At 43.3% G+C, this 18,473-nt stretch overlaps 1 protein-coding gene across 2 annotated transcripts in view; it reads left to right on the plus strand.

Annotated features, from left to right (window-relative positions):
* Positions 1 to 5,416: 5,416 nt before the first annotated feature.
* ANXA3 (annexin A3) overlaps positions 5,417 to 18,473 on the plus strand; it is a 74,399-nt gene continuing 61,342 nt past the window's right edge. The window contains exons 1-2 of one of the 2 annotated variants that reach the window (XM_069594452.1): positions 5,417 to 5,717; positions 10,733 to 10,785. In XM_069594452.1, the coding sequence (XP_069450553.1) occupies positions 10,771 to 10,785 (15 nt within the window). In that variant the 5' untranslated portion in view covers positions 5,417 to 5,717; positions 10,733 to 10,770. Of the gene's footprint in view, positions 5,718 to 7,977; positions 8,846 to 10,732; positions 10,786 to 18,473 lie in introns of those variants that run through there. The other variant, XM_069594453.1, reaches the window with a different exon arrangement.

Here is an 18,473-nt window from a genome sequence, read left to right on the forward strand (position 1 = left end):
CTCTGAAGGGGTTGTATCTGAGACATTCACTACTTGGGCTAAGGTCAAGAATAAGTTACCTATCCTCGTATTATCATAGTTCTTCTTTTGCTCTCCATTGAAACCCCAGGAAAAGAAGAATAATTAAAATTTTCGTGTGCTAAAGATGATCATCGATGCTGTATTTATCATCATAAAACCTCAGGACACTTGAAATAGTGTGAAAATGACTATGTCCTTTTATGCAGGCACAAAGTTTATTTTAATATTTATTTTTATTTCTTTATTTGGCTGTACCAGGTCTTTGTTGTGGCACATGGGATCTTTAGTTGTGGCATGTGGGATCTAGTTCCCCAACCAGGGATCAAACCCGGGCGCTCTGCATTGGGAGCATGGAGTCTCAGCCACTGGCCCACCAAAGAAGTCACTGGACACAAAGGTTTGTGTCCATAACTCACCCTGTAACTGACAAATCTCCAAATAAGAATTTATTGGCCGGTGCAGGAAAAATGGCAGAGTCAGAATGAAACTGAGGCCAGGCATTCTGCATGCCTGTCCTCCCTGAGAAACCAATGACAGTAATCACCAAGGCTCTGTTGGTACATTCTAATAGCACATTTGCAAACCCAGCAAGACTTGAGAAAGATTTTTCATAAAATCCAGGGAAAAGATGCCACAACCTAACCTAGGGTTTCCTTTTCCTTCAATGTTGCCATGGGCTTTGTGTAAACTTAACTTCCTCAGAATTTCCTATTATTGTCTTTTGCCTAAAAGCAGGCCTTCAGCCCCAGAGTGTATTTCTCTTGGGCCCATGAAGAAGCTGATTCAGGAACCAATCTATGAATTGCTAAGAGTTGCCATCAAAATGCTTCTTAAGACCTGAAATTTCATGGAAACTTGGAGGAAAGTGGCAGAAAATTAGTTCTTATTTAGATTTTGCAATATCTCAGACTTGGGTTTTGAAGAAACATAATGAGAGCAGGTGAGGGAAACTATAGAGAACATCCTACTAGATTTAACCCCATGAAATTGCTAATTTTGTAAGTCAAAACAGTCTAGGATCAGTAGTTTACACCTCTCAACCTAATATTTAGATGCCACAGTGTGTACTAAAGATTCTATCCCAAGTTTCCCTGATGGTCTAGTGGTTAAGAATCCACTTGCCGATGCAGTGAACACCGGTTCAGTCTCTGGTCCGGAAGATCCTACATGCTGTAGGGCAACTAAGCCTGTGAGCCACAACTACTGAGCCCACGGGCTTCAACTACTGAAGCCCAAGCATCCTGCAGCCTGTGCCCCACAGCAAGAGAAGCCCCTGCAGTGAGAAGCCCGGGTAACACAGAGAGTAGCCCCAGTTTTCCTCAACTAGGGAGAGCCTGTGTGCACCAGTGAGGACCCAGCGAAGGCAAAACTAAATAAATAACTAAAAAAAAAAAAGGAAGTTTCTATCCCCAAATGAGCCGGTGATACCTCTAACCAGGAGCACACTGCAGCTAGCCCAGGTAAAATCCTAGGGACAGTGTCAATATCATATTGGGCACACAGGTGGCGCTAGTGGTAAAGAACCCTCCTGCCAATGAAGAGACTCGAGACGGTTTTATCCTTGGGTTGGGAAGAACCCCTGGAGGAGGGTATGGCAACCGACTCCAGTATTCATACCTGGAGAATCCCATGGACAGAGGAGCCTGATGAGCTACAGTCCATGGGGTCGCAAAGAGTCGGACACAAATGAAGCAACTTAACATGCACACATGGCAGTCAAGATCAATGATTTCTTCACCTTCTCTACCTCATTCAGTCCTGGTTATGACCCTGTGAAATAGGTGAAGATCATTGTCCTGGACAATTTTCTGTGAATGTTCCACATGAATCCCAGGATTTCAAGTATTTGCACAAACTGATATTGCTTAAATGTGGTCCAAAGCTCCTATACCTCTGATTTAATGCTTGTCCCAAAGAATCCAGCCACTTGATTGATACAAGAAAATAGCCCCATGGTGCAACTCTCTCTTAAAAAAAAAAAACAACACAGCTAACAGAATTTTATCCCCATGGTCATTTTAATTTAAGGCTGCAGGCTACAGACCATGGGGTCACAAGGAGTTGGACACAACTAACCACACACACAGCACCAAACTCCAAGACCAGCAAGTCAGAAAAGTTTATTAGAATCCAGGCTTTGGGAGAGTGTCTGTAAATTGTTAAATAAAATTTTTAAAAAATGTTTCACGATGTCTCCCTTAAACATTCCAACTAAATTAGGAATGTGTCCAAAATGAACTCGCGCTCAACACCAGTAACTCACAGAAGTCCTTGGGCTGCTTATTCTGTTTGCCTTCACACCAGTCCTCTGCCCCAGTTCCTATGCTCCAGGGAACTGGCTTCCTGAAATTGCTTCTCCAAAGCTTTCTTGGGCCCTTGGCCTCTACCCTCCCCCCAGTGCTTTGCCCTGGTTGTGGCCATGCTTGCATCCCTCCTAGGCCACAGGTCCTGTTGGGCAACTCTCTCCCATTTGATTATAATTTCCTATGATTTTCTAATATGACTTTGCGCTACAATGTTATATTTGACTCTCAAGTTGTTCTTTTTAGCAGAGAGGAAAGGGGACATAGGAAAGGCAGCTTCTTATAAAACTATAGCGTTCTTCAATGCATTCAGAATGGTGAAAGTTTCACCAAACAGTCTTTTCTGGGGTTTTTTTGGATGATGATAAACATAGTTTCTGGGATCCTAATATTTATCATTCTTATCATTTTACCATCTAAAATTTACTTCTGAGAAAATTCATCCTTTGAGGGAAAAGCATTAATTTTACAAATACACTGCAGCATGATTCTAGTTTAAATGGTGGTAACTGGGCAATTGTTACAACTAGAAAACCTAAAAAAACAAAGTGCATTTTGTTTTCAAGTTGTCATCCGGAAACCAAAGAGGTTAAATTCTGAACCTGGAGCAACTAAAATAAATCCATGTAAACACCACGTGTTACTATATCTTTCTGGGTGGAAATCCAACTTTATTACTTCCTGGTTGTGTGGGACACAAGTGGCAGAAGTTACTGAATGCTACTGAGCCTGTCTCTGAATTTGCAAAATACAGGTAATCACACCTAATTTAAGCTCTTCTGTAGACATGAAATAAGGCAATATATGCCAAGTGCATTTCTCAATGTCATATAAATTATGGGCTCTCAATACATATCCCCCTGTTGCTCCCATAATAATCCCAGAATGTTCCAGGATGAGTTGGGACTTGATAATCTATTGTAGCAGTCCCTGAATGGGAGTCAGAATGGAAGGCTGTTCTATCTTGGCAGAAAACTCAACATGTTAGATTTGGAAGTCAGGTGGTTCCGGGGCACTGATTGACAAGCAAGACCACCTCTCTGCTTTCTCTATTGAAGCTCCTCTTCCATTTAAGGAAGGATGTCCTCTTAAACAGGCTTCCCTGGTGGCTCAGCAGTAAAAGATCCACCTGCAGAGCAGGAGATGCAGGAGACCTGGGTTCCATCCCTGGGCCGGGAAGATCCCCTGGAGGAGGGCATGGCAACCCACTCCAGTATTCTTGCCTGGAGAATCCCATGGACAGAGAAGCGTGGCAGGCTACAGTCCATGGGATTGCAAAGAGGTGGACACGACTGAGCGAATGACACACTTTGATCCAAACCAAATGTTCAGAATCTGCACCTTTCAAAGCATGGTATAATGGCTTTGCAATAGCCCAAAGTTTGGTTTCCATATGTGACAAAATCCCAACATTCCTAGGAAAACCGTGGAGTTGTCACAGGCTTTTTGGTCCATTCTAGATCTAATAATTTGTTAGTTTCTCTAATTTTAAAATAACTCATCATTTGGCCACCAATAAATTATAAAAAGACCTCTTATAGGCCTAACGCAAACAAACACACAATAGAACAGCCTAGGAAGATCAGATAGAAATTTTACATCTCAAAGATACATAAAAGCATACGTTTCCTTCTAGGAAGTCTTCGTTTAAAGTTACCAAGCCAGCTTCTCCTTTTTAAAAAAAAAAATCCCTTAATTACATACACAATAAAAAGATCTCCCTCAAAAAAATTTTTTATGTGTGTGTGAGCACTTTCAATTTCCAATTAAAAATACTTGTCATAACTATAGGTTGCTAGTTATCTAGGATTTTTCCTAGGGGACTCAGATGAAATCTTAGAGTAAGTGCTTCCCATTCTAGCTCAAGCAGTTAGGGTCTGATGTCTGTGCTCACAAACCAAAGTAAACAAGCCAAACCATGATAGCAGGAAGTCACTAAAAAGAAAACAAATGGCAAAGAGATGCTCAGAAATCCAAAAACGAAATGGCAAGAATGCCCCAAATATGACTTTTGAGTCCCACTAAGCCTGTGACATATGTCCAAAGCAGTGTGTTACAAACAGGGACCCCCTTCTATAGGGAGACATCTCCAAACTGGAACTGCATCAGTTCCTCAAATGGAAAACATCACGAGGTGCACACCAGGGGACTTATCTAAATGCTAGTGAGTGTCTCCATATACAAGACACCCCATTTCTGATCCTCCAATATCCAGTGTTTCTGGGGTGAAAAGTTCAGGAAAAGTGCACTCAGCCTTGGCAGCTGAAAGGGTAACTTCTCTCCTTTTCTCCATCACAGTCCCAGAGTTCTGCAGCCAAGTTGGCAGGCAGGTTGGTGTGATCCCAGCACCGCCCTATGAAAGGAGTCCCTGGTGTTCCCATAGCTAAGGGGCCCTGTGGGGCCACCTGCCCGCCACCAACTGCCCGACAAGTCCCCCAAATTGTTGCCAACCATAATCTTGGCTTTTTCTGCCCACTGAAGCTGATTTAAAAATATGGAAACAAAATTTGGAGGTAACAGAAAGGTGGCTTTATTTCTCAGCCGGCAGAGAGGGCTGCCTCTCACCCCCAACCTCACCAAGGGGAGTCTAGGGGATGACAGCTCGCAGTCAGGTGTCAGCGATGAGGAACAAAGGTGTTAGGATCTTGCCAAAGACACCGATAGGCTGGCATCAGTAACCCAGCAATTGAGCCTTGTAGTTTGGTGGCTCTGAGTCCTTCTTTCTGATATGTAACTACAAGGGGAAGGAAGTGTTGCAAGGGTAAGCAAAGGATAATAGGAGCAAAATTTTGCGCCTGCATAGTTAGGGGGCAGAAAAGCAAGCTTAGTTGCAGACAGGCAGAGTTAGGAGCAATTAAAGTAAAAAAGAAAGAATGAAAAAAAAAAAAACAACTAAGGATGTTCAGGCCTGCTCACTGTTCCCTTTTATCTTTTCTGGTCTCAGGAAAGGGAAGGAAAAACTCATTCCTCGTTTTCCTTTTCACTGCAACGTGGGGACTGTCTCATCTTTGAATCCACAAGGCCAGAACAAAACACGCATTGCAAAATATCTGAAAAAAACTTAATGTGACGGAGAAGTGAAAATGGAAGACACAGGGTTTCACTATGAGGATGAGAAAGGAGGGTGGGAAAGTTTAGAAATTGCCCCCACACTCCATCCGGGAGGTCTAAGACGCACGTGTGGGGAACTGCAGCCCGGGGACCCAGGGCCCGGCTTCCCTTTTCCGGCCGCCGGTGGCGAGCAGGTGGAGCCGGGAGGAGGCGGAGGGGCGGGAGGAAGGGGTGCGGTCCCGGGGCGGGCTGCCGGGCGGGAGGGAGCGCGGAGCAGCGTCCCGGGGCGCACTCCCTCGCTGGCAGCTCTTCCGCACGCCGGCTCCCGGGGCGGCTCCCTAGGTAAGTTCAGCCTCCCCACGCCCAGCCGCAAGCCTCTCCCGCTGCCCTCGCTGCCCTGCGGCCCGAATCCGCGGGTGAGCGTCGACCTTCCCCCGCGAGCGCAGCGCCGGGCTGGCACCCACGGCGCGGACCGACCCGGCTGCAGGGTGCAGGGTCCCAGGGGGATGGGCCGGCATGGAGTCCACGGCCCCGGTTTCAGAATCGAGGAAGCCGAGGCCCCAGGCAGCAGAAGTGCCTGCCCTGAGAGGGTCACCCGGTCCTGGTCAGGGCGGGGCGCACGCTGACCAGCTTTTCATCACAGCGAGCGGGGCGGGGATGCAGTTGGCCATCTTCGTCTCCCCAACTCTGAAGGTCTTGGGAACAGGAAAAGAACGGGGAGTTAGAATGGCCCTTCCGGTGCCTGGTGTCTCCGGAGTAGTTCTGAACTCGGTTCTGAGGACTTGGAAACCCACCCATCCTTGTGAGCACGTCTTCCTCCTCACGTAGGCACTTAATTTTATTTCACTTGACTTTTTAAGGAGTTGAAAGTATGTTTAGATATTGAGCGTTAGGAGCCCCAGAAGTTTGCTTTTCCTTCAAAAGACTCACCTTTTTCTTTGATTACAATAGTCTGATTCACTGGACGTGAATCATTCCCCTGGCATTTGAGTCAACAGATAGGGGATCTGAGTCCTGATTGCAACTGACCATATATAGGAAATTGTGGTTTCCCCCCGGTCAAGAAGGTTCAGGGTCGCTGGAGGCCCCTTTGGCTGCTGATAAGAAGGTTGTTATCTACATCTGTGACTTTATTTCGGTTTTGTTAAGTAAGTTCATTTGGGAGGAAGGAGGGGGAGGGATAAATTAGGAGATTGGAATCACCCTATACACACTGCTGCTGCTGCTGCTGCTGTTAAGTCGCTTCGGTCGTGTCCAACTCTGTGCTACCCCATAGACGGCAGCCCACCAGGCTCCCCCGCCCCTGGGATTCTCCAGGCAAGAACACTGGAGTGGGTTGCCATTTCCTTCTCCAATGCATGAAAGTGAAAAGGGAAAGTGAAGTCGCTTAGTCGTGACTTAGCGACCCCATGGACTGCAGCCCACCAGGCTCCTCCATCCATGGGATTTTCCAAGCAAGAGTACTGGAGTGGGGTGCCATTGCCTTCTCCGCTATACACACTACTATATATATATATATATATATTTAAAAAATAGATAACTGATAAGGACATGTATAGCACAGAGAACTCTACTTAGTACTGTGCGATGGCCTGTGTGGGAAAAGGAAAAAAAAAAGAGTGGCTATAGGTATAATAGATTCACTTTGCTCTATACATGAAACTAACACAACACAGTGAATCAACTATACTCAAATAAATAAAAATAAAAAAAGAAGACAGTTGTAACATGGCAGGCTAAATTCTTATCAAGGATTTGTGTTCCACATAGACAGACTTTGCCCTTTGGAGTAGGTATTTCACAACTTTTAAAAAATCAACTTCGTGAAAATTGTAACTCATAAAAACATTACGCCATTTGCTGTCATGAAGGCAGAAAACTTCAGACAGATAAGAAAACGAATTGAAAGATGTAAAGAAAACCAGAGGGCTTCCCTGATAGTTCAGTTGGTAAAGAATCTGTGTGCAATGCAGGAGACCCTGGTTCGATTCCTGGGTCCGGCAGATCCCCTGGAACAGATAGGCTATCCACTCCAGTATTCTTAGGCTTCCCTTGTAGCTCAGCTGGTAAAGAATCTGCCTGCAATGCAGGAGGTCTGGGTTCGATCCTTGGGTTGGGAAGATCCCCTGGAGAAGGGAAAGGCCACCCACTCCGGTATTCTGGCCTGGAGAATTCCATGGACTGTGTATCATGGGGTCACAAAGAGTCAGACAAGACTGAGCGACTTCCACTTTCAGAGAAGACCAGAGCCTCGTTCCCAGAAGCCTGTGGTTCTACAGAGACATTTGTTGAAATATAGGCACCAAAGAGGAAGTAAAGGAATTGATGTGAACACTCTAATCTCTTTCAGAAAACGGTGTCTTAAGGTTCTATCGTTGCGTCATTTAGACTCCACTGTGGAGTAATTCTTCACTTCTTAGTTCAGTTCAGTTCAGTCACTCAGTTGGGTCCGACTCTTTGCGACGCCATGAACCACAGCACGCCAGGCCTCCCTGTCCGTCACCAACTCCCGGAGTTCACCAAAACCCATGTCCATTGAGTCGGTGAAGCCATCCAACCATCTCATCCTTTGTCGTTCCCTTCTTTTCCTGCTCTCAATCTTTCCCAGCATCAGAGTCTTTTCCAGTGAGTCAGCTCTTCGCATCAGGTGGCCAAAGTATTGGAGTTTCAGCGTCAACATCAGTTCTTCCAGTGAACACCCAGGACTGATCTCCTTTAGGATGGACTGGTTGGATCTCCTTGCAGTCCAAGGGACTCTCAAGAGTCTTCTTCAACACCATAGTTCAAAAGCATCAATTCTTCAGTGCTCAGCTTTCTTTATAGTCCAGCTCTCACATCCATACATAACTACTGGGAAAACCATAGCCTTGACTAGATGGGCCTTTGTTTACAAAGTAATATCTCCGCTTTTTAATATGCTGTCTAGATTGGTCATAACTTTCCTTCCAAGGAGTAAGCGTCTTTTAATTTTATGGCTACAATCACCATCTGCAGTGATTTGGGAGCCCCAAAAAGTAAAGTCTGACACTGTTTTCACTGTTTCCCCATCTATTTCCCATGAAGTGATGGGACCAGATGCCATGATCTTCATTTTCTGAATGTTGAGCTTTAAGCCAGCTTTTCACTCTCCACTTTCACTTTCATCAAGAGGCTCTTTAGTTCTTCTTCACTTCTTAAACCTGTGATAAATGTTCATAATTTATAAATTATACTGGATCAGCACATATTGGGGCTTCTCAGGTGGCTCAGCAGGTAAAGAATTCGCTTACAGTGCAGGAGATGTGGGTTCAATCCCTGGATTGGGATGATTCCCTGGAGTAGGGCATGGCAACCCACTCTGGTATTCTTGCCTGGAGAATCCCACGGACTGCAGTCTATAGGGTCACAAAGATTCGTACACGACTGAAGCCACTGAGCATGTAAGCACGTATTGAGCATTAGCTTTGACAGTGTATTGGCTGGGCACTTAGGTAAGTAAGAAACTTGGGGTTAAATGCACATCTTTGGAGTGTAACTGCCTAAGTTCAGTAGGGGACCACTCACTCCCTGTGTGGCTGGAATGTAGCCTCCGTTTCGCAGCCAAACTGGTTGGCAGAGCCTGCCCATGCGGAACCCCTGGGTTCCAGGAGCCAACTGTACTGTGCCCTTGTGTATAAGGGATTTAAGCACCCTCAGATTTTGTTAAATGCTGGACGAGGTTGGGGAGAGGGCCTGGGACCATGGATATGAAGGGACTCTGGGACCATGGATGTGGAGGGACTGACTGTACCTTTCTATGCCTCAGCTTCCTCATTTGCAACTTGAAGATGTTATAAATGATACTCGGCTCTCCTGGATCATTGTGAGGCTTATATTGAATCATTTATTCATTCCATAGCATTTTTTTAGTACTTCTGTGCCCCAGTGAACAGACATGACGAAAATCTCTAGCCTTTCAGAATTGACCATATCGTGTTTTTGTATTATCTGCAACATAGTAGAAACTCAAAACATTTGCTCATATTATTAACACATATAATTTCATTTAATGCCAGCAGTGGCCATCCTCTCCCCCTTTTTACAAATGAGGAAACTGAGGCTCAAAGAGATTGTGTCTGGCTTTAAGGGGCAAAACCAGAACTAATGATATTTTGAATCCACTGTATGTTTAGAGGGATGTAACATTAGCTGTCATAACTAGAGAGTCAGCTGCCCTTCCGTAAGTGATTCTGAGAATATTGAGGCTAAATGTTTCTAGGGACTAATAGTGTCATTTCCTGTTGTACTTTACTGTGGGCTATCACTGAATATTTAGAATATTTTGTTCCTGGGAAGAGTGGGAGCAACTTTTATTTCTAAGTCAACCCTGGATATTTGCCAGCACGTTTGAACAATGTCTACATATGACAGTGTGACTGGATTCCCAGTCAGGACTCTGTCAAAGAAATACCCCTTTCTACCTACAGGCTCTACCAAGATATGGACCTTCCTCAAAAAGCAAGCATGTTTGTTTATAAAAGGCTGTAGACTTGGAGCCTTGTAAAATGTAAATGGAGATTTCAGAAACACAAGGATTCAAACTGAAGCTAGTTAATAATTGGAGAAGAGGGGACAGGTTTTTCCGTTCCCGGTGATGGTGGGAGGCTCCCCTGGTGACTCTGATGGTAAAGAGTCTGCCTGCAGTGCAGGAGACCCAGGTTCGAACCCTGGGTTGGGAAGATCCCTTGGAGAAGGAAACGGCAACCCACTCCGGTATTCTTGTGTGGAGAATCCCATGGACAGAGGAGCCTGTGGCTACAGTCCACGAGGTCACAAAGAGTCAAACACGACTGAGCGACTTATCTTTCTTGTAAACTTATGCTTTCCAGTAAACATATTTGCAAACTTTTTGAATAGAGAGATTTTTTTTCTTCTCTCTTGCTTTGAACCCTTCACAGGTCTAGCACAGGGCTTTACAGGCGATGCTAGTGGTAAAGAATCTGTCTGCCAATGCACAAAACACAAGAGATGCAGATTCAATTCCTTGGTCAGGAAGATCCCCTGGAGTAGGAAGGAAATGGCAACCTGCTCCAATATTATTGCTGGGGAATTCCATGGACAGAGGAGCCTGGTTGGCTACAGTCCATAGGGTCAAAAAAGAGTTGGACATGTCTGAACACAAACAGACACACACGGGTCTATCACAGTCCCTTGTAGCTAGTTATCAGCAAATATTTGTTTAGCAAATGGGGTACTTGATATTAGAGACAAGTCTTCTTCCTGAGTTGGTTTCTCTTTAAATATTGGCTTCTGTTTTCTGGGTTTAAGGATTAGACTGAGATTATTGTGCTCTGAATCCCGGGTTGATACCATTCAGTGCTTTATTTTTCTTTTAATAGGTTAGTGTGATCTCAACTGAAGAGAAAGGTGGGCTATCATGGCATCTATCTGGGTAAGTAAAAATCAAGCCTTTATAACAGTAACTTATCCGAATCAAATCAAAGTACAGAAGATCAAAATGTTAAGAAAAAGTTGAAATTCGTTAAAAAGTTCCTATGAAAAATTAACATGCCCTCAAAGCTAGAGGATGTCTAAAAGTAAGAAAATATTAAAATGTATTGTAAAGGTACTTAGTTAAAATAATTTGTACTGATGCCAAAGTAGAGAGGTCAATAACAGAATAAATTATGTGATGTGGGAATTTATTATAAGAAAAGACATTTTATATCAGAGAGGAGAAGGCTTATCTAATAAATATTATGAAAATGTCTAGCTATTTGAAGAAAAAGGTAAATTTGTATTCCATCTCTCCTCTTTCATGAAACTAAATTTCAGATATTTTATCCAGATGGATAAAATATTGAAATGAAAGAGACAAAATATGGGTAAATTTAAAAAATTATCTTGGAGTGGGAAAAGCAGTTACAACCATAATACAAACCAAAAGCCTAAAAGAAAAATATCGATCTATTTAACTACATAGAAATTTATAATTTATGACAGCAAGCAATACTATTAGTGGAGTCAGAAGGGAACCCACAGGGGAAAAGCATTTGTAACACATTCAACAAAAGATTCATTTCATTAACATAAAAATAGCTTGAATAAATCAATACGAAAAGTGAACTTGATGAAAAAGCTTTTGAGGGACATGAATAGGATATGAAAAGAATTACAAATAACATGCAAAACGAATATATAAAAAGATGCTATACATCACTGAGAAATAAGGAAATGTAAATAACACAATGAGATATCATTTCTATCTAAGTATTGGTAAAGGTGAAAAAAATGTACAAAGACCAGTGTTGCAGAGGATGTGGGCTGAGAGGCACTCTCATATTCTGTTTATGGAAGAATAAACTTGGCACTCTTTGGGGATGGTATTTTGGCAATATCTATCAGTGTCTAAATGCACAGCCCCTGTAACCCAGTAATTCCACTTCTAGGTATTTATCATACAAATAATACTTGCATAGTCAGTTCAGTTAGTTCAGGTGCTCAGTTGTGTCCAACTCTTTGTGACCCCATGAATTGCAGCATGCCAGGACTCCCTGTCCGTCACCAACTCCCAGAGTTCACTCAAACTCACATCCATCGGGTCAGTGATGCCATCTGGCCATCTCATCCTCTGTCGTCCCCTTCTCTTCCTGCCCTCAATCCCTCCCAGCATCAAAGTCTTTTCCAATGAGTCAACTCTTTGCATGAGGTGGCCAAAGTACTGGAGTTTCAGCTTTAGCATCAGTTCTTCCAAAGAACACCTAGGACTGATCTCCTTTAGAATGGACTGGTTGGATCTCCTTGCAGTCCAAAGGACTCTCAAGAGTCTTCTCCAACACCACAGGTCAAAAGCATCAATTCTTCGGTGCTCAGCCTTCTTTACAGTCCAACTCTCACATCCATACATGACCACTGGAAAAACCATAGCCTTGACTAGACGGACCTTTTTTGGCAAAGTAATGTCTCTGCTTTTGAATATGCTATCTAGCTTGGTCATAACTTTCCTTCCAAGGAGTAAGCATCTTTTAATTTCATGGCTTCGATCACCATCTGCAGTGATTTTGGAGCCCAAAAAAATTAAGTCTGACACTGTTTCCACTGTTTCCCCATCTATTTGCCATGAAGTGATGGGACCAGATGCCATGATCTTCATTTTCTGAATGTTGAGCTTTAAGCCAACTTTTCACTCTCCTCTTTCACTTTCATCAAGAGGCTTTTTAGCCTCTTCACTCTCTGCCATAAGGGTGGTGTCATCTGCATATCTGAGGTCATTGCTATTTCTCCCGGCAATCTTGATTCCACCTTGTGCTTCCTCCAGCCCAGCATTTCTCAATACTTGCATAAGGTTGAAAAAATATAGGCTGATGGACATTCATTTATACTAATGAAAATATGCAGACAGCATAAGTGGCCATCTGTGGGGTATGGTATTACTCAGTTGTAACTTGTAGCCATTTTTATGTCATCACTTAAAAATGAGAAAAAGTGGGTCAGCTGTGTCTATATTGATATGAGAAAGTGTCCAAATATATATTAATAAATAAAAAAATCAAGTTATAGAATAGTATGGACAGAGTGATTCTGTTTTAGAGAAAAAAAGAAAAGAAAAAAATATATACATAAAGACTATTTTTAATGCATCACCTTCTGTGCTCTGATATTTTTTAATGATGAAAATGCATCCTATTTTATAGGTGAGGGGCAGAGAGGCTTCAAGGGTAACTACAAGGGAGATGTGAGCAGGCCTTGGTATACTTGGTAGGAGATGTATCGTCATGAGGCTTTGCTTGGTGCCACATGACTCCCCGTCACTGGTCAGTAGGCTGATCTTCTGCTTTCCAGATCAGAAATTCCTGTGGCCATTATGGCTCTCTAGAGCTTCCTTGGTGGTTCAGACAATAAAGAATCTGCCCACAACGCAGGAGACCCTGGTTCGACCCCTGGGTCAGGAAGATTGCCTGGAGCAGGAAAGGGCAACCCAGTATCTTTGCCTGGAGAATCCTATGGATAGACGAGCCTGGTGGGCCATGGGGTCTCAGAATCAGACACGACTGAGCTACTAACACAGCACTTCATTATGGCTATCTAGTTATGCTAATTACTTCAGTCATGTCCGACTCTGTGCAATCCTTTGGACAGTAGCCTGCCAGGCTCCTCAGTCCATGGGATTATCCAGGTTTCTGCCAAAAGTCATACAGCCCTAAATTCAGTGTCATTTGATTATAATTTTCTAATATAAATCAGAAATAATCACTTGAATTCAAATCATGTCTTAATTTTAAATTTGCCCATTATTGTCATTAGTGATGTGTGTGTGTGTGGTTAGTCACTCAGTTGGGTCGAGCTCTTAGTGATTCCAAGGACTGAAGCCTGCCAAGCAGGCTACAGTCATCAGTGATACACTGATAAATATTTCATGCCCAGTTTTGAAGTCACCACTGGACTCCTCTGTTCGTGGGATTCTCCACACAGGAATACTGGAGTAGGTTGCCGTGCCCTCCTCCAGGAGATCTTCCCAGCCTAGGGATCAAACCCACGCCTCTTACATCTACCTGCATTGCCAGGTAGGTTCTTTCTAGTAGAGTCTGATGCAAAAAAAAAATTTTATCTCTCCAAAAAATTAGTCTCCCTCTAGCCCTTGTCCATTGGTTTATTGACATTAATGATTTAGTTGGTCTGGCTCTCCCACTGACACACCTTCAAAGTCATGGCACATTTTCTGAAGGTCTGGGAGAGACCCAGGTAAGTATGAGAGAGGGTGTATTCATTTCCTTCTGCTTTCATAAGCAGTCACCACACATTTAGCAGCTTAAATTCATTAGAGCCCAAAATGGGTCTCGTGTCACTAAGATCAAGGACTCGGCAGGGCTGCCTTCCTTTCTGGAGACTTTGGGAAGAATCTGCCTCTGAGCTTATTTATATAAGTGCATGCTTGGGTGTGTCCAACTCTTTGTGACCCCATGGATTGTAGCCCACCAGGCTCCCTGTCCATGGAATTATCCAGGCAAAGAAAGTGAAAACCCACTGGAGTGGGTTGCCATTTCCTCCTCCAGGACATCATCCCGACCCAGGGATTAAACCTGAGTCTCTTGCATCTCCTGCATTGGCAGGCAAATTCTTTACCACTTCTCCACCTGGGTTGTTGGCAAAATTCAGACCCTTGCAATTATGAGACTGAATTCCTTGCTGGCTGTCAGCAGGAGCTGTCCTTATCTCCTGGAGGCCACTGCTAGTCCTTGTGCTTGGCCTCTACATCTTAGAGCAGCTGCAGTGCATGGAATCCATTTTGTGCTTTGCATTCTCTCTAGCTTGCCCTTCTGGGGCCACACCCGGATAATCCAGGATAATTTCTCCATTTTGATTTTTTTTTTAATTTGTACTTTTTGGCTGTGTGAGTGGCATGTGAGATCTTAGTTTCCTGACCAGAGATGGAACCCCTGTCCCCAGCAGTGGAAGCTCAGAGTCCTAACATTGGACCACCAGGAAAGTCCCTAATTTCTGTTTTAAGGTCTGGAACCTTAATTACATTTGCAAACTTCTTTAGTCATGTAACATTACATTTGCAGGGTCCAAGGATTACTGTGTGGACATTTTATTTGAGAGCCATGGTTCTGCTTACCACAAGGGAATGGGAGGGTTGGGCATCCAGTGACAGGAAAGAAGGGAAGGGAACAGAAAAGGGAAGCCGTGCTATGGGTGGGGAATTGAGGGGTTCAGTGAAGAAGGAGGCTCTAGCCTGAGAGGGGCTCCCACTGCCTTGCTTTTTCTTTCCTATTTTCCTCCTCTCTCAAAAAATTAGCATTTTTGAGTGAGATGTATGAGAGCAAATATTAAAAACAACTCAGAGCTACTGTGGAAAACTGTATGATGGTTCCTCAAAAAATTAAAAACAGAACTACCAGGACTTCCCTGGTGTCCAGTGGTTGGGGCTCCCCACTCCCCTGGTGATTCAGACAATAAAGAATCTGACTGCAATGCAGGAGACCCAGGTTCAATGCCTGGGTTGGGAAGATCCCTTGGAGAAGGGAATCTCAACCCACTCCAGTGTTCTTGCCTGGAGAATTCCATGGAAAGAGGAGCCTGGTGGGCTATGGTCCATGGGGTCACAGAGAGCTGGACACAGTTGAGTGACTAATACTTTAACTTTCACTGCCAGGGCAAGTCTGGGTTTGATCCCCAGTCAGGGGACTGCTGCTGCTGCTGCTGCTGCTAAGTTGCTTCAGTCGTGTCCGACTCTGTGCGACCCCATAGACGGCAGCCCACCAGGCTCCCCCGTCCCTGGGATTCCCCAGGCAAGAACACTGGAGTAGGTTGCCATTTCCTTCTCCAATGCATGAAAGTGAAAAGTGAAAGTGAGATTGCTCAGTCTTGTCCGACTGTTAGTGACCCCATGGACTGCAGCCCACCAGCTTCTCTGTCCATGGGATTTTTCAGACAAGAGTACTGGAGTGGGGTGCCATTGCCTTCTCCAGTCGGGAGACTAGGATCCTGCATCTCACAAGGTACAACCAATAAATAAATAATAATAAATTAAAAAAATAGAACTACCATATGATCCAGCAATCCCATTTCTGGGTATATATCCGAAGAATTGAAAGCAAGATCTTCAAGAGATATTTACACACTTAAGGTTCATAGAAACTTTATTCACAGTAACTAAAAGCTGGAAGCAATCCCAGTGTTCAACGATGGATGAATGGATAAACAAAATGTGGAGTGTGCATATAGTGGAATACTATTTAGCTTCTAAAAGGAGGGGAATTTTGATATATGCTACAACATAGATGAACCCTTGGGACATTACGCTAAGAGAAGTAAGCCAATAATAAGAAGACAATATACTGTGTGATTGATCCCGTTTATAATGAGATATATGAAGTAGTCAAATTAATTCATGAAAGCAGAAAATAAAATGGTGGTTGCCAAGGTCTGGGGAGAGGGAGAAAAAATGATTTGTTGCCTGATGGAGATCGAGGTTTAGTTCCGTACAATGAAGAAGTTAAATTCTGGAGATCTGTTTCACAGCAATGTGGATATTCTCACCACTACTGAACTGTACACTTAAAAATGTTTAACATGGTAAATTTTATGTTATGCTTTTTTTTAAAACCACAATTTTTAAAAAGCTGTCAGATTTCTGTAAATACTCTTATCACTAAGTTTTTCTGTTCTCTTTTCCCTCTTACCCACAAAAGCACATACACACCCAAACATAAATGAGCAATGAGCCTGTGCTTTTCTACAAAACTGTTGGTTGTTTGTGGTTACCAGAGTGTGGTCAGTTTATTGGAGTGATAAGATCAAGAGGGCAGATTTCGGTTGCAATTTCAGTACATTATCGTTGAAGATGAAAGATTGGCTGGTTTCTTAAGACTGTATATTCTGTCTAGGAGTGTTGTAACCCTCCCATTGTTTCAGATGTTGCTTTGCTATTTCCTTTGTTTAGAATTCTTGAATATGGTAACCTCACTTTTCGAAAGTTTGCATTACATCACTTTGCTTTTATGAAAGACCTACGCTGGTACAGGCACGCATTGGCCATATTGCAGGTTGGTTCCAGACCAACCTGGAACCGCAATAAAGCAATAAAGCGAATGTCATAAGAAAGCAAGTCACATGAATTTTCTGGTTTCCCAGTGCATGTTAGATTTTGGAAACCATGAAACTCCTAGTAGAAAACATTGATAGAATACTCTGTGATATAAATCTGTAGCAATATTTTTTGGATCTGTCTCCTAAAGCAAAGGAAATAAAAACAGAAATAAACAAGTGAAACCTAATTAGATTTAGGATTTTGCACAGCAAAGGAAACCATCAATGACATGAAAAGGCAGCCTATTGAAATGAGAGAAAATATTGGCTAATGAGATGACCAATAAGGAGTTAATTTTCAAAATACATCAACAGATATAACTCGACATCAATAAAGCAGACAGGCCAATTTGAAAATGAGTATGCGTGTGTGCACACGTATACTCTGTCACGACTGGCTCTTTGCGGCACCATGGACTATAGCTCGCCAGGCTCCTCTGTCATGAGCCAAATAGACATCTTTTTAAAGAAGACATGCAGATAGCCAGGAGGCACATGAAAAGATGCTCAGCATCATTAGTCGTGAGAGAAATGCAAATTAAAACCACAATGAGATATCATCTCATACCTATCAGAATGGTTGTCATTAAACAGAATACAAATAACAAATATTGGTGAGGATGTGGACCAAAGGGAACCCTTGTACACTGTTGGTAGGAATGTAAATTGATGCAGCCAATGTGGAAAACAGTAGGTAGGTGTGTCAAAAAACTAAAAATAGAGCTACCATATGACCCAGCAGTTCTGCTCCTGAGTATATATCTGAAGAAGACAAAAACACTGATTTGAAAATATACATGTATCCCAATGTTCATAGAAGCATTATTTATAATTGCAAAGATACAGAAACAATCTAAGCCATCAGCAGATGAATGGATAAGGAAGATGTGGTGTAAATAGGTAGACAGCCAAGGAAATACTCAGTTCAGTTCAGTTCAGTTCAGTCACTCAGTCATGTCCGACTCTTTGCGACCCCATGAATTGCAGCACGCCAGGCCTCCCTCTCCATCACCAACTCCGGGAGTTCACTCAGACTCACATTCATTGAGTCAGTGATGCCATCCAGCCATCTCATCTTCTGTCGTCCCCTTCTCCTGCCCCCAATCCCTCCCAGCATCAAGGTCTTTACCAATGAGTCAACTCTTCGCATGAGGTGGCCAAAGTACTGGAGTTTCAGCTTTAGCATCATTCCTTCCAAAGAAATCCCAGGGCTGATCTCCTTCAGAATGGACTGGTTGGATCTCCTTGCAGTCCAAAGGACTCTCAAGAGTCTTCTCCAACACCACAGTTCAAAAGCATCAATTCTTCGGTGCTCAGCTTTCTTCACAGTCCAACTCTCACATCCATATATGACCACAGGAAAAACCATAGCCTTGACTAGACGGACCTTAGTCGGCAAAGTAATGTCTCTGCTTTTGAATATACTATCTAGGTTGGTCATAACTTTTCTTCCAAGGAGTAAGCATTTTTTAATTTCATGGCTGCAGTCACCATCTGCAGTGATTTTTGAGCCCCCCAAAATAAAGTCTGACACTGTTTCCACTGTTT

Source organism: Ovis canadensis, chromosome 6 (assembly GCF_042477335.2).
Source record: "Ovis canadensis isolate MfBH-ARS-UI-01 breed Bighorn chromosome 6, ARS-UI_OviCan_v2, whole genome shotgun sequence".
Taxonomy (NCBI): domain Eukaryota; kingdom Metazoa; phylum Chordata; class Mammalia; order Artiodactyla; family Bovidae; genus Ovis; species Ovis canadensis.